Genomic DNA, 25,044 nt, shown 5'->3' with positions numbered 1-25,044 from the left:
GAGCTTCCAGGTTCTCGTCATTTATCGCGATTCCCACTGGAAGATGGCAGGGTCCCGTGCACTTAGGTGGATTCCCAGGGGAGCTGACGGGCAGGTGGCTGGTGAGCTGCCCCGCCACAGACGGCCAGCCACTCAGCATCGGGCGCTGGCCCCCCGCCCTAAACGCCTGTTAGGGTCTAATATTCGCCCACAGCCGTGACAAAAGGCGAAACTTTTTTTTTCGCAACCAACTTTCCGAAGAGACAACCACCGCCAACTATCCTCTTAGGACTCGAAGATTCAGTCTCCGCCCAACTTGCGGTTAAATTGATTGACCTCTCGTGTTCTCTTCAAGAAACTGTGAGTCCTACTCCCCGCTGCACTGCTCCCTCGCCGACGTTGTCACTGCCGGTAATGCCTGTCGCATCCTCCGCCGCTTGCGAATATCTCGAGGACTCTTGGCTGACCTTGCTCTCTGATCCAGAAATACCACTATCAAAATGAAGCACCTCGCCGCTTACCTTCTCCTCGGCCTCGGTGGCAACACCTCCCCCTCTGCCAAGGACGTCAAGGCTGTCCTTGAGTCCGTCGGCATTGAGGCCGATGACGAGCGCCTCAACAAGCTCATCTCTGAGCTTGAGGGCAAGGACATCAACGAGGTCAGTTTTCTCCCGGCATGACAATTGCCTTACTTCTGTGAACATGCGTGCTGACTTCCACACAGCTGATCTCTGAGGGTTCTTCCAAGCTCGCCTCCGTCCCCTCTGGTGGCGCTGGTGCTGCTCCCGCCGCTGGCGGTGCCGCTGCTGGCGGTGCTGCTGAGGCTGAGGCCGAGGCTCCCAAGGAGGAGGAGAAGGAGGAGTCCGACGACGACATGGGCTTCGGTCTCTTCGACTAAATACCCTTCTCACGACGCTGATGACCGGCCGAGTGCCCCGACCTCATCAAAGAAGTCACGCAGCAACATCTGGCCGACATTTTCGCATGTCATTCGCATGGGGGAACTCTTGGGTTGGACTTCGACGCACATTTGTGTAGGGAAACCGGCTGTTTTCGGACAATTGAAAAGCTCGCTGCTTCTTTGAAAACAATTCTCCCCCGTGATCGTGAAATTTCTACCATCTGTTGCCGTTTGGGACATTGCGCTCCTTCCACCGTCCTGCAGTACAGGCGCGGCGTCTTGCAGCAAGAATACATGCACCCACATCCTCCTACATGCGGGGCATTGGGTCCGTAAGGCGTCTAATGGATCTCGAGTGCGCGCGTCTCTAAGCGATTTGAATGGAAGCTTTGGCCATGCCGGTTCGCAACGTCGCTCACTCCCGTATGCGTCTGCCTCAGGCATAGGGCCAGAATCTGATGTGCAAATTTCATGCGACGAACAGGGGAATGTGCCGCCTCGCGTCCCACCCTAAGCTCTGCCAGCCAGTTGCCCGGACAACTTAGTCTGCCGAACCTGCCCTCTCATTGGCCGACCCCTGTTAGCCCCAAATACTGGGAACGTCGTTGAATTCGACAAGGAACCGACACATCCCCCCCAGCATTACAAGATGCTAATGACGCGCCGCATAAACTAATCTTTCCTCCATTTTCAATCCTTTGGATCATGGGCACCATTGACACGTAAAACATCCCTTACTCGACAGAAACAATCGCTTTTGCGGCGGCAGGTGGTCAGTCTCCGAGACGTGGAAGGGACGCGCCGAATTGCTCGATTACCTACATTGCTCACACCTGCAAAACAAACCTCCACCCCCAACCACCTCGACCGGAAAAAATGGACATGTCGACAGCTTCGCCCACCCCGATGGGTACCGCTGGCACCGGATTGTCACGACGACCTTCGCAGAGACAAGGCCTCCGTCGACTGCCCTCGCGCCCGCACTTGGGCCGAACCGAATCAAACCCTGTTCACGCGACAGCTGCTGCACCTGCTCTGTCTAGGAAGGCGGATTCGCAACAGTACGACATGCACGATAGCTCCGACGATGAGATTCCGGTCCCTATGAAGCTCAGCGCTCTCACCAAGGCACTCCTTAACGATGGCGGCTCCGCCCAACCTAAGCGTGCACCATCCCCGCCACGAACGCGCCGTCGCGCAAGCAACCTTGCTGCGTCGACGACATCTGCTACAGAAGAGAGAAGATCCCTCAGGTCCGGAAGTGCGCAAGCACATGAGACGAGATCATCAAAACCCTCATCACCCATGAGAAGCCGCGAGACAAGTCCCGTGCGCAAGAGAGTCGTCAGACTCAGCACAACACCCAAGAGTCTAAGCCAGATGGGACCCACGAAGCGACGATCAACATCACTGTCGCGATCCACCAACCAACGCCCTCGCTCAAGGAGTCGGCCAGAAAGCCGTGAACAGTCTTCCGATGAGAAGCCAGAACCGCCCCAGGACGTCAACACTCCTGCTCAAGGAGTCCGAGTTGTCCGCATTGCCGCCGGCTCATCGGGCAACAGAAGTCGACTTAACAGCTCGACTGGTCATTCGCGCCGGTCTGGGTCGCATTTCGAGCAGGAGCATTCCGAGGAGCCAGTAACTGCCGGCCGACATGCCGCTGGTATCAACCCTGGAAGTGTCTCGCGCCACCCTTCTACCGTCGGAAGGAACGTCAAGCCGGAGGATAACCTAGCACTGCAAGGCTCCATGCGTGTCAAGCGCGTCGGCAAGGTTCCAGGAAGCTTCCTCAGTGGTCCGGCACGACGTGGTCGTAGACGTCAGAGTGAGGAGGAGGCCGAAGGCAATGGCGAGGTTGAGGGCGATGGCTTGATGTCAAGTAATGAGTATGATCGCCAGGGCCGTGAGGCCGACAATGACCTTGCCTCATCATTTTATGGAAACGGCAGGCAACTTGCATCAGGGAGCCCGGTGGCTCTGAGCGATCCTTCAAGACCAGGTCACAGACGACCGACGTCTTACGCAGAGCCGGTCGCATCTGCGCGACAATCACCCCAGGAGAGAGAAGAGCCGGAGGAGATTCACTACAAGTTGCCGGCAACTCGGCCTCAGGTACCATCTGCCCACGACCAGGAGAACGAAATTCCTTCAATCCTCAGAACCTCCAAGCCCGCAGTCAGCCTCCTCGTTGAGAAGGAAGAGAAGGTCCCGAGACGTTCCGCCAACCCTGAAGTAGCCCGTCAACAACCTGCTGCTTCTCCTGACCGGAAACCACTGTCTTCGCTTGCGAACAACACCCCTCGCAGGCCGGCGCCGCCACCACCACCAAAGATGTCTGTCCTAGATGCTGCAACCACTTCCGCAGGAGCAGCTACTACCACTCAGGGAAGGCAAAAGCGAAACATCCTCCGTGTGAATGGGAAGTCGTATACAAGGCTCGACTGTTTGGGCCGTGGCGGTAGCGCTAAGGTCTACCGCGTTACTGCCGAAAACGGAGCAATGTTTGCTTTGAAGAGAGTCTCGCTGGAGAATGCAGATGAAGGCCAAATCAGGGGTTATCGAGGCGAGATCGACTTGCTGCGCAAACTCAACGGTGTCGACCGAGTCATCAATCTATACGACTATGAAATGAATGATGAGAAGAGAGTGCTGACTCTGGTGAGTGAGCTCGTCAAGTGCTACGCGAACACAACTAACCTAGCATCAGCTTATGGAGATGGGCGAGTTGGATCTCAATACCCTCATCCGAAGTCGACAAAACCCTGAGGCCGCCAAGTTCGATCCGGTTTTCGTCCGTTTCTATTGGCAAGAGATGCTTGAATGTATTCAAGCCGTCCACCAATGCGAGATCGTGCACTCCGATCTCAAGCCTGCCAACTTTGTCCTCGTCAAGGGTCGCTTGAAGCTGATCGACTTCGGCATCGCCAATGCCATTCAGACAGACGAAACTGTCAATGTGCATCGCGAAACGCAAGTCGGCACACCGAACTACATGTCTCCTGAATCACTCTTGGACTTCAACGCGCCCCGAGGTGGGCGTGTTCCTGGTCGACCCAAGCTGATGAAGGTGGGCAAGCCCAGCGATGTCTGGTCACTTGGCTGCATTCTCTACCAGCTTGTGTACGGAATCGCCCCATTTGGTCACATTGCCAACCAGATGGCAAGATGCCAAGCCATTATCAACTGGGACCACAATATCGAGTTCCCTTCAAGGGGGATGGGCGGCATGCCTGTACCCCCCTCATTGATAAGAACCTTGAGGAGGTGCTTGAACCGCGATGTTCACATGCGGCCGACCTGCGAGGAACTCCTCCACGAGACCGATCCCTTCCTTTACCCTAATGAGCTTAGCGAGAAGGCACTCCCAATCGATGAGGAACTCCTTGGTAGAATCATCCAGAGCGTCGTCACGAGATGTCGAGAACGCATGCCGACCGAGGCCGAGGTCATGTCGGTTTGGCCATCAGCATACTGGGCCAGTGTCAGAAAAGCCACGAATAGATCATGAGAGCGTATGGGCGTTAATGTTGGAAAGTTGTATGAAAAGGGCGTCATTTGGCAACTTCACTTTGGATCATGATGACGGAAAACATTCATAGCTCGGAGTTTCTGGGGCGTCTTGCTTTAATTCTTATTCGGCTGTTTGCGCCGCACGTTTATCCCATTACCTTGTTTTCGTTATTACCTCAGAGGCAGCGACCTCCAGTTACGGCAGATTACTTCATTCGAGACAGCGACGGACTCCCCGCCCGCTTCAAATTCAAGTTCGAGCCTTATGGCACTCGTTTTCATTACATATCCATGCCCGACTTCGCTCACTCGTGAAATTTGTTTGTCTATTGATACAGTCCCGATATGGAGACATTGGTACAGAGAATCATGCGACCCTGTGTGTTTTATACACCCGTTCGTAGTACTCGAACAACAATCCAATACCTCTCGGTTTGGAAAACCCCGGGCCGCCTATACCTCAATCTCTTCCGAGCTGTTGATCTTCAACTCGCTAATAGCCAGTGTCGTGTAGCGGTGCTTGCTCTTGACCGTCTTCACCTTCCTCTGCCTCCTCTTCGTCTTTTCCTTGAACCGCATGGGCTCACTTTCAGTACCCGTCACCACAGCTCTGCACTCGTAAAGCCGCTCGTCGATGAATGGCGCGCCCTTGAGGGTGTAGTCTCTGCTACCGATGATGGACGCTCGGTTGAGACGGAGGACGTCGCCGGGTACGACACCAGGCATCTTGAACGGGAGGCGGACGCTGTCGCCTGGCGTGACGAGGTAGGGGCGTCCGTGGATGTGGAAGGTAATGTAGTGGCTTGGCTGGGCGGCCAGGAATGGTAGAACCGCCTTTACTTGTTCAGAAATGGGTCCTGACGGGGTCGTTGGCTTTTGCGCCGCAACGGATTTCTGGGCTATTGAAGGCTCGGCGGCAACGGCACCTGAGGGAGCAGCCGCGGCGGGGGCATCTCCGGCGACGGATGTGTTCTGGGGCTCGATGATCGGCGCCGTAGAGTTGAATCTCCTAGCTTGAATCGGGAGGAGGAATGTAGGCGGGAGGCGGGAGACGGGTGTCCTAAACTCCAAGACGGAGCGCAACAGGGATCGACTCATTTTGAGAATGTTCGGCGTGGTGAATTGGACCCGGCGGGGGATTTCCAATGGCTTCTGACGTTATGCGCGATTGGACCCAGCCGTCGTGAAGCTCAAAAAAGTTCTAGGAAGGTTCCTAGTGAGGTCCCCCAGCTGCGCTCGGATTAAGCATTGATCCACTCCCGCTTCTGGCGGGCAGGCCCCCGCCCGCCGCAACTTTTTCGACAGTCCGAGCTTTCTTATCGATAAGAGAAGTACTGGCGATTTTTTCTTCGCGACCCGCCACTTGCCTGCATCGTCAACGCCTGGCGGCTCTGTTGACGAACTATCATCACCACTGTCGCACCGACACTTTTTACGTCTTCGTACCGCAAAACAAGCATTTCGAAGTCGCTCTCGAGCGCAGACCCCTCAAGATGCCTCAGGTAAGTTACTAGACACTATCGCCTCAGTCCGGCTATGCTAACAAGCCCTCCGTAGAACGAGTACGGAATCCTTCACACAACCGAAACACCTGGCATTCCCTGACATAATATAGGTACATGGAGCGCTGGAGGAAGCAGCATGGTCGCCGTCTCGATTACGAGGAGAGGAAGAGAAAGAAGGAGGCAAGAGAGGGACACAAGGCCTCGAAGGATGCCCAGAACCTCCGTGGCCTCCGCGCTAAGCTTCACGCCGAGAGCAGAAGAAAGGAGAAGATCCAGATGCGCAAGCAGATCAAGGCCCACGAGGAGCGCAATGTCAAGACGAACAACGAGAAGGAGCCCAGCGAGCCCATGCCTGCCTACCTGCTCGACCGCAACAACCCAGAGAATGCCAAGGCCATCTCTTCGCAGATCAAGAACAAGCGTGCTGAGAAGGCAGCGAGAGTAAGGAGGCCCCAGAAATGTTTTATGGCTGGTTCTTTATGCTAACAATACTCTAGTTTGCCGTTCCCGTGAGTTAGAGCCTACCAAACCGTCGGTACGGTCCAGAACTAAGAAAAGTCCAGTTGCCAAAGGTCCGCGGCATTTCTGAAGAGGAGATGTTTAAAGTTGTAGGAACAGGAAAGAAAACGCACCAGAAGCAATGGAAGAGGATGGTTAGTGACTCAGCGAGCTGCCTTATTCGATTTGGGGGCGATGGGCTCTCATTTCCTATGATGCGCGGCATTCCTGCGTATCGATGTTAGCATCCACTGACCACAACCACAGATCACCAAACCTACCTTCGTTGGACAGAACTTCACCCGCGCCAACCCGAAAGCCGAGAGATTCATTCGCCCTATGGGTCTGGTCAGTTTTCAATTCCTTCAAACTCAATCTGTCGACAGATACAGCTGACATGCCTTCCACTGCGCAGCGCTACAAATATGCCCATGTTGTCCATCCTAAGCTTAATGTCACCGTCAAACTTCCCATCCTGTCGGTGAAGAAGAACCCGAATGCGCCTTTATACACTTCTCTCGGAGTTCTTACTAAAGGAACAATCATCGAGGGTATGGTTCCTGAAATTGGTTGAAAATCCTCAACTGACCTCAGAACCCAGTCAACATCTCTGAATTGGGAGTTACGACAGCTTCTGGCAAGATCGCTTGGTCAAAATACGCGCAGGTAACGAACAAGTAGGTTCTGCTCAATTTTCGTCTTTCTTTTCTTCGGTTCTTCTTTCTTTTCTTCATTTCTTCACGATGGTGATTCTCCAGATTGATTATTAGCTGACCTTTTTATTGTCCCGAAAACGACGGCTGTGTCAATGGAATTTTGCTCGTATGATACGGAAAACAGATACAAAACGACGGAAAACGCAATATCTGGTTGTTCCAAAGAGATTCCGGCGTCTGGAGTTATGGCATCTCATTGAAAGGGGGGTTGGCTAGATGTCCCCGACAGATTGATAAAATCAGCCTAGGTAGTTGACAAAGGGGTCTCATTTGTACCTCTTAACGGCGGCCCCGTGTATGTTATTGATTGCAGGCAGAGGTTGGTGACATGCACATTGATACTCAAGATAATTGAAAACTCCCGTTGACTATTTAATGCTGCGTGGTGATTGAGTTTGAATTGTCGCGGGCCTAACTTCGCAGATATCGGGACGGTCCGCACGGGCAAGGTTTGATCCAGGCTATCAGATGAACTCTCGACCATGAAAGGTCGGACTGAGGAAATTTGAGACGAAGACTTGGCCGACTTAAGCTCGTCGACTTGATTTCGTGAAATGCTATCTTCCATGTGGCCCTGGCAAGTCATTGAGATACGATTGGAAGCGCGCATTTTTAGTGTCTTCGGAGATGGACCTTAAGTAAATGTGATCAAAGAGAAAGTAGCAAGGACTGAAGCTTCGTCAGAGCCCTCAGTCATCTCGACTCCTGCTGTTTGCTCCCTAAGCCTGCACAATGCCCATCCAAAAGATCTTCTGCTGGATGCACTAATACATACTTCGGTTGAAAGGATAGGAGAAACGAGGGTAAGAGTGAACAGCGATGCAGCAGAGCTTGTACTTAGAGTAGCCATGGATTCGTCGGCAGCAATCTAACACACACTGGAAGTACATAAGATCAAGCCATACCAAACGGTCTTGTGCATTGATGAACCAGAGCCAAACAACCATTTTGGTTAACGCCAGGCCTGCCTTGCTAAACCTCAGCTCAAATGCACACTGCCTGATCCCTAGGAGGGTGCATCCGAGACGATGAAGTCCTCCTTAATCTCAGTAGCGCCGTTCATCGGCGGGAGATGTCTCGGTGATCTTGATTACAGGCCCCCTGAGCTTCTGCAGAATGCTGCAGGGTATTAGGTGCTTCCAGGAGGGTCGTTGCCATCCCGACGTCGCCTTCACCTGTCAGCCATTGGAAATAGCTGGACAACCTATAGCTGCTAAATCTGAACTCATACCGGGCCATGCTTAAGAAGAATGTCGTTTCGTCGTACCTCTTTACCTGCCCCCGCTCTTTCATGCGCTGCATCTTCTATTCTAAACGCCCGGCGATGAGAAGGATCGGCTCATGCTTGTAGGTGAATCCCATGACAGAGCCTCGTCGCAACAGACCTGCTCGTATCAGGCAGAGCTAGCGTTCGAGATGCATTCTTCACAAGCCTTGGCGACCCGGAAACCTTTTTAACCACCTCCGCAGCTTGCGAATGCTTGGTTCAGACCTCCAGCATGAAATGCTTCGTCTCCTCAACACCAAAGTTTCTGCACCACAATCCTTGTTAGCACACAGACAACAACTCAGTCTGCGACATCCTCCGTCCCAAAGCAGTCAACTTACACAGTAAGAAATAACCTCGCAAACTCGTCCACGTCGAACGGCCTCGCCACCTTGGCAACCTCCTGCACAAAAAAGCTGTTGACCATGAACAGCGGCTTCTCCCGCCACGACGAGAAGAAGGCAGGTGACGACTGGGCTTCCCATAATGATCTGGAGAAGGTCCACCGGTGAGGTGCCAGCCAGTTGGTGACGTCCGGTTCTGGTTTCGTCAGTCAGCTCGGAACACCGAAACTCGGATGCATTGAGAGGCGATATTGATGCGGCTCATAGGGCAACGGAAAGGGGGCAACATGAGGTGGGAAAACTTACCACTCTCGCCAGCCGCCTTCAGAATCTCAAACAACGAGGTGAAGATATGACCCATCAGCACCGTCCTCCTCACACACTCATTAAACACCCACACTTCCCACGACCGAGGCGGCCGCTGTCTGAGGGCAAGATCATCCAGCAGGTGCACATCGTCAAGGTTGTCCCTCAGCCCCTCCAACTCCTTCAACCACCGCTTCAGCACCTCCATATCCCTCTCCCCTTGCGCTCTCATCGCCACATCCCCGTCAAAACAGCGAATCGTCTGCAGCAGCCACAGCGCCTGCGTGCGCGCGAGCTTCTCATGCCCCGTCATCGCCGCGCTCGCGGCCGGGTCCTTGGCGGATTTGAGCACCTCGGCGGCGCCCTCGCAGATGGCGCGGATGGCCCAGCCCTTGTTGGCGTTGGTGCGGCCCGCGTAGGCGGAGATGGCCGTGTAGGCGGCGAGGAGGGGCCGCGGCGTGGCGTGAATGCCGCGGTAGAGGTGCCGGTGGAGGAAGGGGGTCTGCTTCGTCTGGGCGAAGGTCGTGTGCATGTTTGTGAGGTAGGACACCATGTAACCGATGCGCGAGTCGGGCTCGTGGATCTGCCATGGCTGGAAGTCTCCCTGCGACATGCACTGAGTTTCTCTTGGTCAGGGATGGGGCTGGCATGTAATGACGGATATCATACGGTGAGAAGGGGGTTTCGAAAGGGGATGAGAAGGGGTGCTTGTGGTTCGGGGTAGGATGTGGTGATGCGTGGTGATGGATGAGATGAGAGGAAGAGGGGGGGTTGAGCGATGAAGAAGAGTTGGGTTGCTTACCAGAATGTCGTCCCTCTCCATACCACAACATACGGAACCCATGTACGGCAGTTCGGGCGCGAGACTTTTGGAGAGCTGGGGGAACTGCGGCGTCTCCCAGACCTGCATCTCACCGCCCTGGGCCGGGTCTGCGTTCAAAAAGTCCATGACCGAGTTGAAATCGAAATTCGGCATGTTGGGATCCAAGTTCAACGACGACGTCGTCGCGCTGCTGTCAGTGGGCTCGTCCATCACCAGTGTGCCATTGACATAGGTGGGTGATGTCGATGAAGAGCTCCCGCCGAGCGTGTTGAAATCAAAAGGATGCGGCGGCGGCGGGAGATGGTCACTGCTACCGTCCTCGAGGTCCATGGCCTGCAGCGGATCATCCTGGGCATCGCTTACTGTGGCAGCCTTTGCTGCTGCCGCACCCTCGGCAGGACCACCGCCGGCCGGGGGCAGGTTCTGGTAGACGCAGGCGAAGTTCTTCTCTGAGCAGCGGGTGCAGCGCGGGGTCCGCTTGTCGCAGCGGCGCTTGCTCCGTACGCAGGCGTTGCAGCTCTTCTGCCGCGACTTATCCGCGGCATCCGCATCGCCGCCCATCTTGGGATCGGTTGCGGACATGGCTCTTTGTGCCTTGTGTGTCCTGTTCCGCTTTTGAGGCGGAGACTGAGATTCTTGAGGCGACTGTTAAGTAAACCTGATTGTATAAGAGGGACGGGATTTGCTCAGCCAGCCCTGAAGCTGGGGGAAGATGGGAGGCGAGAAAGTGGGAATGACAAGAAAGATTTCCACTGAATCAATCTTCGCTCGATGAGAAACAATCTGGCCTGTCTGAGTCCACGTGTGGTGAGTAGGCAGGCTGGAGCTTACGCGGTGGATGAGTGCATGAGTTCGTTGTACTGGGGGCTCGGTGAGATGACGGAGTTTGGGTGAGATCACGTCGGAGGGTCCGGAGCGGATGTTGGATGTGTCAAACTCCGCCAGCCCCAAAGTCCGCCCGCTGCGGCCCCACACGGCCGCCAAACTCCGCAATCACGGGTCGCCGAAACTCCGCCCGGCAAATGCAACCCTAGGTTGACCCCCGTGGAAGGGCGGACCGGAATAAACCTTCTCTGTCTCGTCGCATGGAAATCTCATGGACTGACGAATCCTGCCATCATCCCGTCAACTCAACACATGGACATTCCAGCAATTCGTTTCACGCCACGAGATCCCGACGTTCTGGGCCTCGAATCATTTAGCCGCATCCGTTTGCGGAAATACATACGTATGCTAAGCATGTCAGGCGTCGGCACGAGGACAGGATGACTTTACGGATTTCCCTATCCGGCGATGGCGACCCTCTACCGGGCCAGACTTCTACCAAGCCTTCAACGTCAAACGCTTCGAAAACAAGCTTACCCCGGTGCCCTGGACAGCGCTGAAGCCTTCGGCCCGCCAGGGAGGGAGCTTGGGCGGGAACGCTTCCGGGACCATGAACCTCCGATATCAACCACAACCGCAAGCAGAAGAAACACTTCCATGACCCTCTCCCAGATCCCTTTGACAGATGACGATCCCTTCCTTCATCGCAAAACGTGTCCTTCGGCCAGAGTCATGCAATAGATCCGGCCCGAGCAAGATGCTCATCCTCACGATCCGAGTATCAACCTGTTTTCAGGAATATAGACCCTCATCGAAGAATGACGCGCCAGATATCGCGGTCAATTACCCCCCCCCACCCGGATGCCCAGTGTCGCCCGCACTAGCGGTCCCCAAGATCATCACTTGCCTCATTCCGAACGTTCAGTCTTTGCCCGTTGGCCAGCCCGCTCCGGGCTTGCCGTCACCACCCCCTCGATGATCTAGACTCCGTCCTTACACCAAAGCCATCTCGACCCCAACATCTGGATACAACCGGCCCAATCTCCGACGCAATGTCACACATTTCGCCAGATGGTCCTGCCTAATAACACCCCTCCTACCCCTTCATCGTCGAGATCTAGGACTAGGCGTCTTATCTCCGACGCCAGGTTACACCGTTCGCCTAAATTCATCCCCTCCTTGACGTCTGCGGCCGGGCGCCTTCAAGCCTCATTTGCCCATTATTAGCATTGTGTCGTCAAACTGGGCCTGGACTTTGCTCGATACTCACCTAACCCCCATCTTCGCCTCTGACCATCAGCTAAGAGCCCCCCAGCCAGCGTAGAGAATTAAAGTTGAGCTGGACCATTTTGTTAGCTCCAGGCAGCTGTCCAGATCTCCAGGACGAAGAGAAGCCAGCGGGTTCCTAGCCGCCATCTTGGGTTTCGCATGCACCTGGATCGGGGACGAACAGATCCTCAAACATGGAACGATCGGGTTGGCCACACCCGCATGCAGCACAGCGGCAACTGGGCGCGCACAACGAGGGGGGGGCGAGCTATGGGCATTCTCGATCTGGGCTGAGCCGGGCGTTCGAGAGGAAAGGCAGGTAGGCTAGCAGTAGACGGTGACTATGCTAGCTCCCGCACACTCGTGCGCCTGCCTCTTTCTCCGTTACCCCTTTCCACGCGCCCCCCTCCTTCAGCGTTGGTCAATCTGGCGAACGCTGTGCGAGGATAATCTCAAAAAGAAAGGCCCATTTTGAATGTGGAATCGTCATTCACCAAAGGAAAAGGGGGTTCGCGCATCGTCGCACAATAACATGACCCGAAAGGGAGGATCAAGAAGGAAGGATCAGCCGGCCGTTCGCTCGCTGACCCTCACCATTGGTGCGAACAAACAACGCAGTTGTCAATAGAAACGTCCGAAGGAAGGCGTCTATCCCAATCTTTGAGACGATCTCTCGGTATCTTTGACCTCTGTCCCGACCGCCATTGGCGTCAAGCCTGCCCTTTGGACCCCTAATCCTACCACTAGTATCGTGGGTCCTCCTAGAGAGACGGTTAGTTGGATGAACAAGACCGGTTGAGGCTTGCTTCCTGCGGGCCCGGACCGAAAGACGGCGGCGGGTGACGGAAAGTAAAAATCCATGCTAACCCAGGCCATGCCACATGTGTATGCTGTGGCTGACATTGGTTGGGGCACTGCACAAGGCTCGAAAAGGGCATATCTTTCTGCATTACTGATCGTAATGTTCCTTTTATCGCTAGCCTCCGGAGCCGGTCCACGGTCTCGTCTCATGCTACCGCGGAAAGGTAGCCGAAGCGTACGAGGCATTCGTAACACAATACTCGCTGGTGGCAGCCGTCGTGTGCTATCGCTGGATTCTCTTCCCGGCACTGATTGGTTCTCGTATCCGATTCCTGTTGGTCCTTGTAGGTCAAACGATACCCTGGGACGCCTTTTCCCTGGCTACCGGCGACCTGGTAAAAGAAGGGCATCTGCTTTGCATGCTGATGCCCGGACGAGAACAGATGTGGGGGAAGACAGAAAGTGGTGGGTGTCACGCACCCAGACATCAAAATGCAGGTTGCCGGAAAAGCGCGACGCCACGAGGCGAACTAGATTGCTGCAAACAGGTTTTCGTTCCACCGCTCGAATGTCTCAAACATCCCGAAAGTGCCTGGTGGCGCTCCCCCATTGTACATGTTTGGATGTGCGTACGGCCACACGTTTCTTTTCTCCTTGTTGGCGGTATTCATTCACGAACAGCAAATTGGGGGGGTTGCATTGCTAGGCTTAGTGATAGACCATAGATCATATCGCCTTGTTCCAGCCACTTTCACTAGAGGCCAAGAGGCCAAGCCGCTCACCTGACGGTTGACAGGTCAGGAATCGAGACGGCGTGCCTTTCTTTTGACCGAGCCACTGTCTGTTGTCGGTTCGGAGGAAAAAGGAAAAACGTGTCGCAGTTTATCCATGCGGAAAGGCCGTAACGGCCAGCGATTAGTAGATCGCCTACCCGCCCCCTCGAAGAAACTTTCGCCGGTGGCCTTCAGCGATACTAGTGCGCAGTAGTGCGAACAGGAGTACTGCACAAGCGCAGTAGTCTCTGCCTTAACCCCAGAGATCTGTTTGCTGGAGCCGATGGGGGTGTATCCTCAGTGTGAATGGCTTCGTGTGCGCGTAAGCCTTTGTGGTTCGCCTCGTTTCTCACAGGCATGACATTCGGTCAATTGAGTGGCTGCTTGAGACAAGCAAGCCGAGTTGGAGCTCATCCGTCACCAACTCATCAGGTGTGTGCCTCGTCCAGCGGCACGAGTCGACAGCGTGGATAGACTTGTTTCGATGTCCCAGCTGCCCCTGTTTCGCCAGTCGAGGTTGGTTGGATTCCGCAGCGGGAAGCTTTTGGAGCCTCCAATGGAGCGGGACGCCCGGATCCATTGTTGCTCTGTGCAGCATTACTGCTCCAGGGAGGGTGAAAGCTTCCTGGCGTCGATCATCGGTCCAAACGCCCATCGCTTACGCCAGCCATTGTCATGTTTGACCACAACGGCGACGGATGGCGACGGTGGTGATTTGCGCTTTTGTCTGCCCAGGATCCTACAATGCGTAGTATTTGACGCCGGTCTGATGCCCCGAAGCTTTTCTCGATGGAATCAATTGGTTCCGCACGCCTGGTTCGCGTGGGAGACCAGTTAAGCACCACGCCGTGGTTTGACCGTTTGAACATCGTTGCTGTTTTGGACGCTGTGTGAGACATCGTCTGAATGCCGCAAAGCTAAAAGCCGTTGACGGCATGTTTGCGGCCGCCCAATCTCTCAAGGTATCATCTTTTTGGCTTTGACGGAAGCTTTGCTGGGGTCCGGGGTCTTTTGATACCAGCGATGGCTGCACAGCGGATTTGGCCCCGAAAGCTTTGTGGCATCCATCTCTCAACCCAAATGAGGCGGGAGACAGAACAACGGCGCAGGTGCCGTCCGAGGATCGATTGGGCGTGGTGCGTTGTACGTGGTATGGGGTGAAGGCCGGAAGCTTAGACGGAGAGTCTAAAGCCATGTATCGGTACTTGGGGATTTCGTCTGAACTTTCCGTGGTTGGGCACATACTTCTGCTTCGTCACCGAACACAAAGTCTCAGGTGTGGTTTTTGGCATATCAGAATTTCGTTTAGAAGCCATTCGGTAACGTGGCTGATTGGAGCATTTTCAAAGGTTGGCGGTGTCCGTTCGTCGCCATGTGTTCGTCGAGAGTGGGATGGAATACTCTGGCGCAATCAGTTCCCTGGCGTCCCGAGCTTAGAAGCAGCTCTCCGCGCCAAACTCTGTTCACAGTCAATTGCCGAAAAAGGTTCCTAAATATAAGATATCTAATCCACGGTTTGGAGTAATTGGTGGTTAACAAGTTGCTGGAAAGGTTGCTCAGCCACCAGTAAATACATTGCCACCGACAATAAAAGCACAGGCAGTGAGCAGCAACCCTACCTAGTGAGAGACGTTGCCCGCTTGGAGGCTCATCTAGTCGTCATGGAGCTTCTTATTCGAATTCTGTGGCCAAATTTGCTCAGAGACAGTCAGTGTGAATAGCGCTTTCGCGTTCTCCTGGCCATGCGATCGACGTGTAGAGCACTGTGCGAGGCATGTACTGGAAGTGACTGTTGCTATAGAACACCTGTGGCTGCACAAGTTATTTCAAAGCCGTCTTAGGCCATGCTACCGTTGTCTAGTCTGATGAAAGAGAATGACTGATATGAAACGTTTCCTGAAATTCTGAAGTGGCCCAGGAGTCTTTCAGTCGCTTGCATTAGAGCTGCAAATTAGCAGCAACAAGAGACATGCAAGGTCCGACGTCATAGAGTCTGGGAAACCTTGGTGATGTGTCAAGGGTTGCGCAATCGGAGCTCGACAGTGTCGAGGCCAAACGTCTGTCGTCCGAAGTCTGCAAGGACGATGGCCCTGAGACCCTGAGCGTCAAGATAGGCATCGTACAGCCTAACAGCGAATCCATGGGGCTTCCTCTTCGTCCCGAGACAGACGAGGAGGAAATTGACAATTCCAGTACCATGTAGTGTCGTGGCACAAAAGGGCGATAGCTTTTCGAAACCGTCTTGCTAGAGCTGACCACAAAAGATTTCCTACTTCCAAATAAGCTATTGCTGGAAACAAAAGGTGACAAAGAATCGACCTCAAAAGGCAACAATCCAATAACACAGCTGATTTGTTTACAGATTGTGACTTTGGGGCCTTCCGAGCTGAGAATTTGTTCGTTTCAGAGGGCGGCGATTTCGGTGCAAGCGCGTTGAAGCCACCGTCGTCTACTACTTTACGCCGTTGAAGCACCTGCGTCATATGAGATTGCAGAGCCAGCTTTGTCCGTGCGACTGCCACCGAGATAGTCTAAGGAACTGAGGGGCAGGGCTGATTGAATTGCCGATGGCTGGACTTCTCAGGATACTCTCGGACAGGAGGGCGCTATGGATGAAACTCATATGACGAGCGAAGGGTTATAGTACCGGCTTGCCGATGTCTACGTTCTTGACGTCGAACGAAACTTGAAGCAACGTCCTACTGTGACGATCGTCCCGATCGGTCGTCTTCCCCGTGGTATCGAATCCATGTGGACGAAAACGGACGTTGACCGACCAGTCAATCCTTTCTTGCGAGGCGCAGGGGTCCAGGGGCGGCTCTGTGTCGGCCAAATACCATGAGAATTAGGCTAGATGGGAATGCAACGGCATGCCCATCTGAAGTGCTTCCATGGTCGACCCTGGGCCTGGAGTGAGCCGGAAGCCACGACTCGCTCCCTCGCTTGCCAAGGGGTTCGACGGCGTGGGTCTCGCCGATTGAGGACAGAGGGGGCCCGCATGTCCGAAGCTCACGAACCGTGTGGGGACAACGGCCGACGATGTTGAAAGTGCGGGGGACTGGGAATAGTGCTGCTACAGACGAGGATTCGAGAGAAATGGGCCAAATATCTTGAAGGACTCCTTGTGTTGCCAGACTTGTGTACGTGGCTAGCATTTCCTTTTGTGCCTGCTTCTCAATATGTGAATAGCGTTTGCATTGCCTCGGATTCGGTCTGTGTCTCGGATGCAGCATCAACGACTACACGCTGGGTTATCCGGACGAGATATCCGTGTAGAAAATGGTATCGTTTGTTGACCCATCGCTTTCGTGAGCGCCCCCACAGCACCGGTGGTGAATGACCAGCTAGTCTTGGTTGAACTGAACGATTTCAGAAATTCTTTTTCCCGTACTACCGGACGAGCGCCTTGTTTTTTTTCCTCGAATGAGACCAAAGGCATCTGTCGGTGTCAAGACGAGGGTGGATTAGTATGGATTTGGTGCCGTTGCACAGTCTGAGACGCCCGTGCGGATCGCCCGCAGAGCCGGTTTTCTTGAAGCGATGAAAGGCCTCGGCTCACTGACATCTCATTTCCCTTGAGAATTGCCGCACTAGAGAGGCTTGAGCTGGTTGATGTTGTCCCGATGTTGGCTGCCGACGAGGCATATTGCTTCCCAGGTGGGAATTGTGTAGTTGGGGATGCATCCCGGCCCAGTGTTGGCCACCACCCAATACGCTTTCTTGATGTGGACGGCAGCGAAGATCCTACACTGGCAGGTGGAAGAAACGTGGCACACAAATGTGTGGAACCGATGGGCCGTCACACAGATGCAAAGGCGGCTCAGGCAGCCTTTTCCCGCCTACCTACTGCGTAGACTGTGAAGACCAGACCCCGCACCCCTTATCCCTTGAGCGTCTGCCCTGTGTTGTCTTGTGTCCATGCCCTCGCCTGCGCATAATTCAGAATGCCTCCTTCAAAGAGGACAGATGTCTGCTGAATACGGATCCTCGTCATAACGCACTGTGCCAATAAATTGTTCGCATGGGTCAACATCGAGTGCTGCCTGCATTGGGTAAATGCATGATAAGACGCCGGCCCCGATTGTCTTAATCGAGGTAGCTAGTTTGTCTTATTTTTCTCGTCCAACTCGGAAGAGGTCGATGCGTGTCTCTGGCAGAATCCGCGCCGGAGTGTTCTCAGTGTATGTACCTCCACGTGGGACAGCCAAAAGCCATCCACTTTTTTGCGTTTAATGATGATGTGCAAGATGCCGCATCCTGGAGATGGAGGGTGACAGGGGTAGGGATTATCGTCCGCGCACTGGGGATCTTTTGAAGCGCGAACTGTCAAGCACGAGTGTCCTCGCGGATGGAAAACGAAGACTTTCGAAGAATGATGTCGTTGGGTGAATTGGATGTCACGAGCAGGCATCATGGAACCCTATTCCAAATCATAAGGACCCGACAACAAGTCTCATCGATCTCGCTGGCTGTCCGCTCCAAAAGACGTGTATCCGTAGATAGCTCACGGGAAGTGTGACGGGTTTGGCAGATGGCACACAGCGAACGGCTTCGGCGAACAAGGTTCGCTGATCTTTGCTTGGAGTGCTCCTGAAGGCTGGTGGAGTCCCCTGGGTGATTGACTCGAAGAGTGATCTGATTTGTCGCATCTTTCCACAAGCTGGGAATCAAATGGAGAAGTGACAGCGGGGAGCAAAGAAGCAGACGCACCCGTGCACAGGGAGCGCTAGGACTCGAGGTCTGTGTGCTGCGAGCGCCGTTCAGCGTTCAGGAGGCGACTCTCGTTGGTCTGATCCAACTTGACAAACAACGCGATCCATGCTTGCGGTGTCTCCCGTTGCCCAATCTGTTCATGTTATGGCCCTGCTGGCTGGTTGCCAACCGCCAATCCCGACCACGATGTTTCTCCTAATCGTAGTCAAGTGGATAAGCCTCCTTATTTCTTTTGCCAGAACCTGTTGATTAACTGCCATCAAAACTCGGCGCTGCCTCGGGCCTGACGCAGTGTTTGCATATTTGGTGCGGGAAAGATTAATTGATTTCGAGTCAGGCGAGACGTGGCCATTCATAGACGACATCTGCCGCTGGGAAGGGGGAGTTTGGTGTGCGGCTAACACCATGGCCGAGTACTATTGAGATGTGAGGCTCCTGCTGACTGTTGTGTGTCCAGAGGCAATTTAGCAGCCACCATCGAGTGTGGGTTGTGTCGGCGACGCTCGCCGAGGGCGGGTTTGGTTGTTTGACATTGGCCTTGGCTGCGTTGACATGCCGTGGTCGTGCTACTAGCGACGCAGACAAGAATATACCCAAACCCATACAACACTAGTTGCTGTCGTGTGGCCGATCCAGTGTCTGAGGGTTTCAAATCGGAGATAGCCAATGTCAGATCAGCGTAACTGCAACAAAAGAGGCGGTAAACCTTTCACCCAGGCTTTACCAGCCGACAGCTGGACATGAATTTGCCGGGAGCCTGGACAGCAGGGCTGTTGCCGGCTGTGATGTGGGGGTTTCCGACCCGAAGTCTCTTTCTCTAAACATGGGGAACGGCGGTGGGCATTATGTATCGGAATCGGTGTACGGATATACGTACTGCATACATGAGCCTGGCCGTGCAATGGTTCGGGCGAGGACAGTGAGTTACAGGGCACGCCAGGTCTGCCTTTGTTTGTTGCCGTGCTTATTAGCCCTAGCGAGACAGATTACGGAGTCGAGACCGACGCCCTGGACGTGAGGGAGGCACGGAGGTTCAACGGAATGTCCTTCTTTCCCAGGAGTGCATCCAGCAGAGCGGGAGACTCACAATTCGTCAGCGAACAGGTAAGCCCCGAGGGTGGTGCGTGTTTTGGCAGAAGCGAAGCTGGGACGTCGATCATGTTGTTTCTTTTTGGAGGGTGATTATTAAAGTCTGAATTCCGAGGGTCCGAGTACTAAGAGAGAAGGCAAAAGTTGAGGTCGGCAGAGTAGGTAGCAGAACGGGGAGAAGGAATATGAGCGGTCTCAGACGTCCCAGCAGTCTGGCTGACTGCATGTCGAACAACGTGGCTGGCGGACGATCATGTGCGGGTGCAAACAGGTGCGGTACAGCAACGAGTATTGGTTGAGTTTTGGCGGGGAGTTGACGTCGTGGAGGTCGGTACGAGACTGCATCCGTTCTCGAGGCTTGGTCAAGGCGATAGTTGGACTGCCGAGAGCGTGCGCGCAGCAGGGAAGGGGGAAGAAGCAATGATCGACTGCGGCAAGTTGTGCGGGCTATCCATAAGAGAGCCTATTGGTGTTGGTTGATGAGTATGACATGCGGTGGCAATGGCTTTGTTGGCGGTTCTTTTCTTCGGCGACATGCGACATGGACCCTGACGCGGTGTTTCGTTTCTGCTTGAGAGAGGTTTTGTTGGATACGAGAAAAAGCTGGGTTTCTGGTGAGGAGGCGCAGATAATGTTTTCTTTCGCGCAGTGCGGCGTCAGTGATTCGTCCCGTTTGGGAGGCGTGCGCAGCGAGAGAGAGAGTGTGTGTGTGAGAGGCGGTTTGAAGCATGGGTTTCTGCTGTGTGGATGAGCGAGATGGAAAAGGAACTGACTGGAGCTGCAGACCGAAAGTGCAGGTACCTCGTCTCGTGGGAAAAGGTGGCGCTGCATGTACGTATCGAACGTGTACTCGATACAAGCCTCACGTGGTCATCGGGAGATCGCGCATTGCAGGAAGGACGGGAGGGAAATCTCGCTGGGCGAAGGCGGTGCGGTGCTGGGCCAGGTTGGCAGCTGCCCCTCGCGGTGGTGGTCCTGGTGCTAATGGAAGGAAGCCCGGTACCTTCCGCGGGAATACCTACCACCCTAAGGTGCCTGCGTCCCCTAGCACCAGGTACCTAGGTAAGGTAGGTACGGTAGGGAACCACAAAAGCAGGCAGCCCTGAGCAGTTACAGTCAACCTCCATTCAATGGACTGAGTAAGTACCTCGGGGAGTACGTACTTGCATTGCGAAGTGCGATGAAACCAGAAATGTTCAGCAGAAAGAAAACTGCCTGCCTGCCCACAGGTTCGTTCGTTCGCCTTGCACGAAACAGACTTTTACACTTCAACTTACGAGTGCCTGCCTCGCGACATGCTGCGTGCTGTGCCGTGTGTACAATAACTTACTGCGGTATGGATATTCGTAGGTGCGAAGACACGAGGAGCGATGTGAAAGCATGTGGATGGGTACGTATCTCTTTGCACCTTTCTGGCCACTTAGGTAACTGACTGCGACGTACAGCCACCATCTCGCATGAGACCAGGAAGGCGAGGACAACACGTGTAGCGGCTCGACGTAACGTAGCCGCGCCCCCATGTGGCCGCGCCGGAAGTACCTCGTGGGTACCTTACCTCAACGTGAAAGGCAGTTGCCAGCTGAAGCCCGACTTGCCCGCTGGAACTTAGGTAGTGTACTGCGAATCCATTCCCATTCCCATTTCTCGATGCTCCATCATGTGCTGATCACACACGACACTTTCCACTTTTCGAGACCGCCTCCTACTGCACTTGCGACATACTGATCGCCAAAGTAAAGCATAGGCATGGACATGGACATGGACATGATCTAGCCCACGACGTGAAGCGCAGTCCTTTTGAGTTGGTGGACGGGAGGCGGAAAAAAAGACGGGCAGTGGAAAAAAAAAAAAAACCAGGGCAGAAAGGCTAAAAAGAAAAAAAGAAAAAAAAATGAGAGAGAAAAAAAAGAAAAGCTTCCCCCACTTCGCACGAGGTTCCCTTGTCAGTGCCTGGCGGCTAGCGCCGTCCACCTTACCACTCCTACACGGCCTTCACTTTAGCTTTTGAGCACACACCATGGGGCATATCTCATCTTATCGTCCTCGTCTTGGTCCTCGAGATTGAGGCGGTGGTGCAAGCTGCAACCCTCCTCCTCTCCTGGTCCAGCCACTGAGGCGCGGACGTCACCGGTTCCGGGGGAGCTGTTGGTCTTAGGTGCGCCTATGAATGGATGTTGACCTCTGCTGACCTTGACGGGCGTTCCAGACTGCGTGCCGAGTAACACCAACGTCAGTTTCTTTGATTCTTACCCTGCCTTTGGACAAAATACGGCCTTCCCAGATGATGGGCATGCTTCAGCTTGAGACTGCCCTGAAGCCGGAATTTCCATTGTTTACAGATTCCTTGGGACGGTCAGCACCTTAAGGTACCTTGCCACGGCATCTACACGAAATGCCACCTGCCACGGCCAGGTTGCCAACGTGGGGTCGCTGCAGACTGCTTACCTGTGTACATATTGTCTCGCATGCCACGCCGGCCACCAAAGCTATCTTAGCAGGTGGGTAGGCACAGGCACGCATTATTCTTGCTAAGTGTTCCAATAATACTCGAGCGTGCAGGAACGACAGAGCAGCAGGCAGGTAGCACACTAGGTACACTATCAACATCGTGCTCTTGGCCAGAGAGGATACCCACAGCTCAGCTGGACATGTCCATTGTCTTTCCGACGTCCGGCGCACCTACACAGACACAGACAGCAGCACCATGGTGGCTTCTTTTTGTTGAGTGCCTCGAGAAGAGGAAAGGGAGATCGGGTGCCTCTGGTGCGAGCCTCTTGCGAACACTGTACACCATGGAATGCAGTTGGAATCCAACCACGCTCCATCACCTTGGCCCAGTCTTTTGGGTGCTTGGATTATCGAGCATAGCGGGATGGATCCGTCATTGGATTGGACGTGCAGATCCTCCCTTACGCAGTCACTCACCTCACCACGCGTCCTGTCTTTCTACCTTTCCGTCGTTGACATCGCAAACGGCGCTGCTCCCAGCTAGTCCCCCACACGCTGCGCACGAGGCAAGCAGCCAAAATGCTTTGGGCGCTTCAAGCACCGCACGCGGCAGTCATGGTCAAGCCCACGCCGTGCCTCATTGATGGTTGCCCTTCCACCTCCACCAACGTGCGTGTGCCTTGTCAAACACCTTTCGAATGCTTACTTGGCAGTTGGTGCTCTGCACAGAAGCATACGCAGTATACCCGCGCATACCTACCGCAGTACTCCATGCCGCCCAGTATCAACTACCCTGCTGGGCTGGAGACACTTTTGCCGCTGGATCGCCAATGGCCAACCCATCACCATCACTTTCACCCATCCCATCCATACCACCATGTGCTGGCTCGTGGCTTTGGGTTTGGCTGTGCGCCTGCCCGCCTGTCCATCACCGTCTGGGATGACGAGAAACACCACCCTCTTCCGACTGGTCCCCGCCGCCCGGAGCCCGTCCTTTGGCCTGACAGCCCTGTCCTTTCATCCCGATCCCTTCCTTCGGTGAGGAAAGGGGCTCGTCGATGAAGGGGTCCCTTGGCTTCAGAATTTTAATCACCCGGCGGCGTATCCCCCGGGGCCACCCTCCGCTTCTTTGCGCTTGGGTCAAGGTCCATGGCCGTTCGTTTTCTTTTTTGGATCTTGACTCCTCCATCCCCAAACTATCCACATTTACACGAGCATTTGGAGCTGTCCGTACTATTCACATGGCCATTGCTGTGCGCCAGGCACAACCACACGCACTCACAAGGTATATGCTGACTTGGTTCAACCAAGACGAGTTGATCAGCCCGCAAGTCCCTCTTTGTGAGCTGTCGGCGACTCCTATCAACTCACTTCTGCTGGGGTTGTCACTGAGTAAGTTTTTCTAGGACCTGCCAATAATACCTAGGTACCATATCTATATGAGTGCACACATGCGGATAATTCATCCCAGCATTGGCACTCCGTGAGCCGCGGTCCTTATTGACGCCGCTGGAATTCTCGGCCGGCCTCTAAAGCGCGGTGCCTTGCACCCCCGTATGATTACCAGTCATGATTAGCGGCAGCAACACGGCCTATCCGGACGTGCTTTCCTCCCGGAACGGACGCTGGCGATCATGTTCCGGCTGCAAACAAATACAGCACGCTCTAGTCGCTGGATCGGGGACCGGACCAGACTCCGAGCCTGAATAACGAGAGTGACGCCCAGATGGCGTAGATGCAGGATACAAGTGGCACACTCCAGACATGATCGGTCCGGCTTTCTTCTCCCTCTTCGTCGGCCTGTCCTGTAGGGCCTGTCTCGCCATGATGGCCCGCCGGCTTCCTTCTGCCCCCGCCAGTTCGCAAGCCCCGACAGCGGGTGGCATATTTGGAGTCGATCAATTGTGAGACGAAACATGAAAACAGCGGGCCCGACGTCGGCTTCCTCCATGATCCATCAACTCCCATTCCTTTTAACGCTGGGCGTCTCTTCCACGCTGCCCGAGACCCGGCTTTGGGACAGGTCTGGCCTGACCAACATGCCTGCCCGACCTGGGTCCGTTCTGGTCTGGCATCGACAATTTGATGAGGGCCAGTGTCTACTATGGTGTCTGTATACCAACGGACAATGCCGGTTCATGTGCAACGGAACTGCCAGCCAATTACGCGGTAAACAAGCCTACAGTTTAGGGCATAATTTGCGATCTGGAGCCCTGCTGCTGTGTCGCATGGGGTGTTCATCCTCCCACTACTATGTACAGAGCACATACTTATGATGATGATTCAGGGTTTGTGCTTCCAGGTCTACAAGGGCTCCAGGAACCGCGGGCGCGGATGGCGGATGCCAATTGCCAGACGCATGGGAAGAAACAACGAGAAGACCAAGGCGCCGGGCAGGGCTTGTCGCGCACGGATAGAGAGATGACAGGATCTCAGATATACTGCTTCATTTCATTGGATATTTTTTATCTGTTCCTCGACGGCGCCAGAAGAGGCCCATGATTCTTCTGTACTCGACAGTTCTGCAATGGCTATCATCACCAAGGGCAAAGTTTAACAACAGAGGAGGCACGCACCACAGACGTATTGCGTACATGGTGTGCTGCAAAGTACGCGACGGATACACAGGCACATAAACGGCTACGACGAAAAAAAAAAAAACCTTGCCATGGATGCCACACGACAAGCAGATGGATGCTCGATGCATGTGAGGGCCGCGACCCCACTCACATCGGAGACGTCTCCTGAGCTTCCCAGCGTGGTTTGGCACATCCACGAGGGCGTGCGTATCGATACATGGGCAAGACCAGGCTGGGCTGTCTGGACGCCATGTACACTGCAAGGTAAGGTGGTGATGGAGCTGTCCCTCTGGGGCGTGCGGGCAGGGATGATGGGCTTGGCGGGACAGCCATCGCAGGTATCCGTTACCGCGCAGGCCGGGAAATAAGAAACGCGAACAGCGCCCATGCGTGGGCAAAACCACCCGAGCAAGGTTCGGTTGTGCTGCCATTTTGTGGCACGACGGCGCGGGCTCGCAGGGTATGACAAAGAGGTGGAATAGGACTTGGTGTGCAGGCACGCTGAGGTGATGCCGGGTCTACAGTACCTACGGACGAGGTACTTTTCTCGTCTGCGTCGACATGGACGCTAGACCCCCCCATGCCTTGTCTCTGGAGGCGTGGGCTGGACGGAGCGGAGGGTGGGCTGGCAGCGGCACCCCAAAAGAGCACGGGTACATGCACTCGATCGGGCTACGCCTGTACTTTATCAGGTT

General features: G+C 54.6%; 6 protein-coding genes across 6 annotated transcripts; 4 read left to right on the top strand and 2 right to left on the bottom strand.

Annotated features, from left to right (window-relative positions):
• Window positions 1-43: 43 nt before the first annotated feature.
• Window positions 44-877, top strand: RLA2 (ribosomal protein P2; the record flags this gene model as incomplete). The annotated part of the gene is made up of 4 exons (XM_032036404.2): window positions 44-94; window positions 335-339; window positions 464-638; window positions 704-877. The coding sequence occupies 4 exons, from the start codon at window positions 44-46 to the stop codon at window positions 875-877; spliced, it is 405 nt and encodes a 134-aa protein (XP_031892645.2).
• An 879-nt stretch (window positions 878-1,756) lies between these two features.
• On the top strand, window positions 1,757-4,391 carry mph1-0 (Serine/threonine-protein kinase mph1; the record flags this gene model as incomplete). Its single annotated transcript, XM_032036393.1, has 2 exons — window positions 1,757-3,541; window positions 3,591-4,391. The coding sequence occupies 2 exons, from the start codon at window positions 1,757-1,759 to the stop codon at window positions 4,389-4,391; spliced, it is 2,586 nt and encodes an 861-aa protein (XP_031892646.1).
• Window positions 4,392-4,846: 455 nt separating this feature from the next.
• On the bottom strand, window positions 4,847-5,491 carry CGGC5_v013640 (mitochondrial 54S ribosomal protein bL21m; the record flags this gene model as incomplete). Its single annotated transcript, XM_032036381.1, has 1 exon — window positions 4,847-5,491. One exon carries the CDS (start codon window positions 5,489-5,491, stop codon window positions 4,847-4,849), a length of 645 nt encoding a protein of 214 aa, XP_031892643.1.
• A 395-nt stretch (window positions 5,492-5,886) lies between these two features.
• On the top strand, window positions 5,887-7,170 carry nsa2-1 (Ribosome biogenesis protein nsa2; the record flags this gene model as incomplete). Its single annotated transcript, XM_032036370.2, has 9 exons — window positions 5,887-5,895; window positions 5,951-5,955; window positions 6,009-6,339; window positions 6,396-6,407; window positions 6,462-6,551; window positions 6,664-6,744; window positions 6,812-6,947; window positions 6,998-7,073; window positions 7,167-7,170. 9 exons carry the CDS (start codon window positions 5,887-5,889, stop codon window positions 7,168-7,170), a joined length of 744 nt encoding a protein of 247 aa, XP_031892644.2.
• Window positions 7,171-8,598: 1,428 nt separating this feature from the next.
• On the bottom strand, window positions 8,599-10,413 carry gsfR2-0 (Transcription factor gsfR2; the record flags this gene model as incomplete). Its single annotated transcript, XM_066152953.1, has 4 exons — window positions 8,599-8,644; window positions 8,721-8,919; window positions 9,030-9,645; window positions 9,832-10,413. 4 exons carry the CDS (start codon window positions 10,411-10,413, stop codon window positions 8,599-8,601), a joined length of 1,443 nt encoding a protein of 480 aa, XP_066007698.1.
• An 11,936-nt stretch (window positions 10,414-22,349) lies between these two features.
• On the top strand, window positions 22,350-22,832 carry CGGC5_v013637 (uncharacterized protein; the record flags this gene model as incomplete). Its single annotated transcript, XM_066152952.1, has 2 exons — window positions 22,350-22,439; window positions 22,500-22,832. The coding sequence occupies 2 exons, from the start codon at window positions 22,350-22,352 to the stop codon at window positions 22,830-22,832; spliced, it is 423 nt and encodes a 140-aa protein (XP_066007697.1).
• Between the last annotated feature and the right edge of the window lie 2,212 nt (window positions 22,833-25,044).

This window comes from Colletotrichum fructicola (genome assembly GCF_000319635.2).
Source record: "Colletotrichum fructicola Nara gc5 chromosome Unknown KSG_Nara_v1_contig08, whole genome shotgun sequence".
In the NCBI taxonomy this organism is placed as follows: domain Eukaryota; kingdom Fungi; phylum Ascomycota; class Sordariomycetes; order Glomerellales; family Glomerellaceae; genus Colletotrichum; species Colletotrichum fructicola.
Note: the sequence above shows the minus strand (reverse complement) of the source record. Positions and strands in the feature narration are given on the sequence as shown.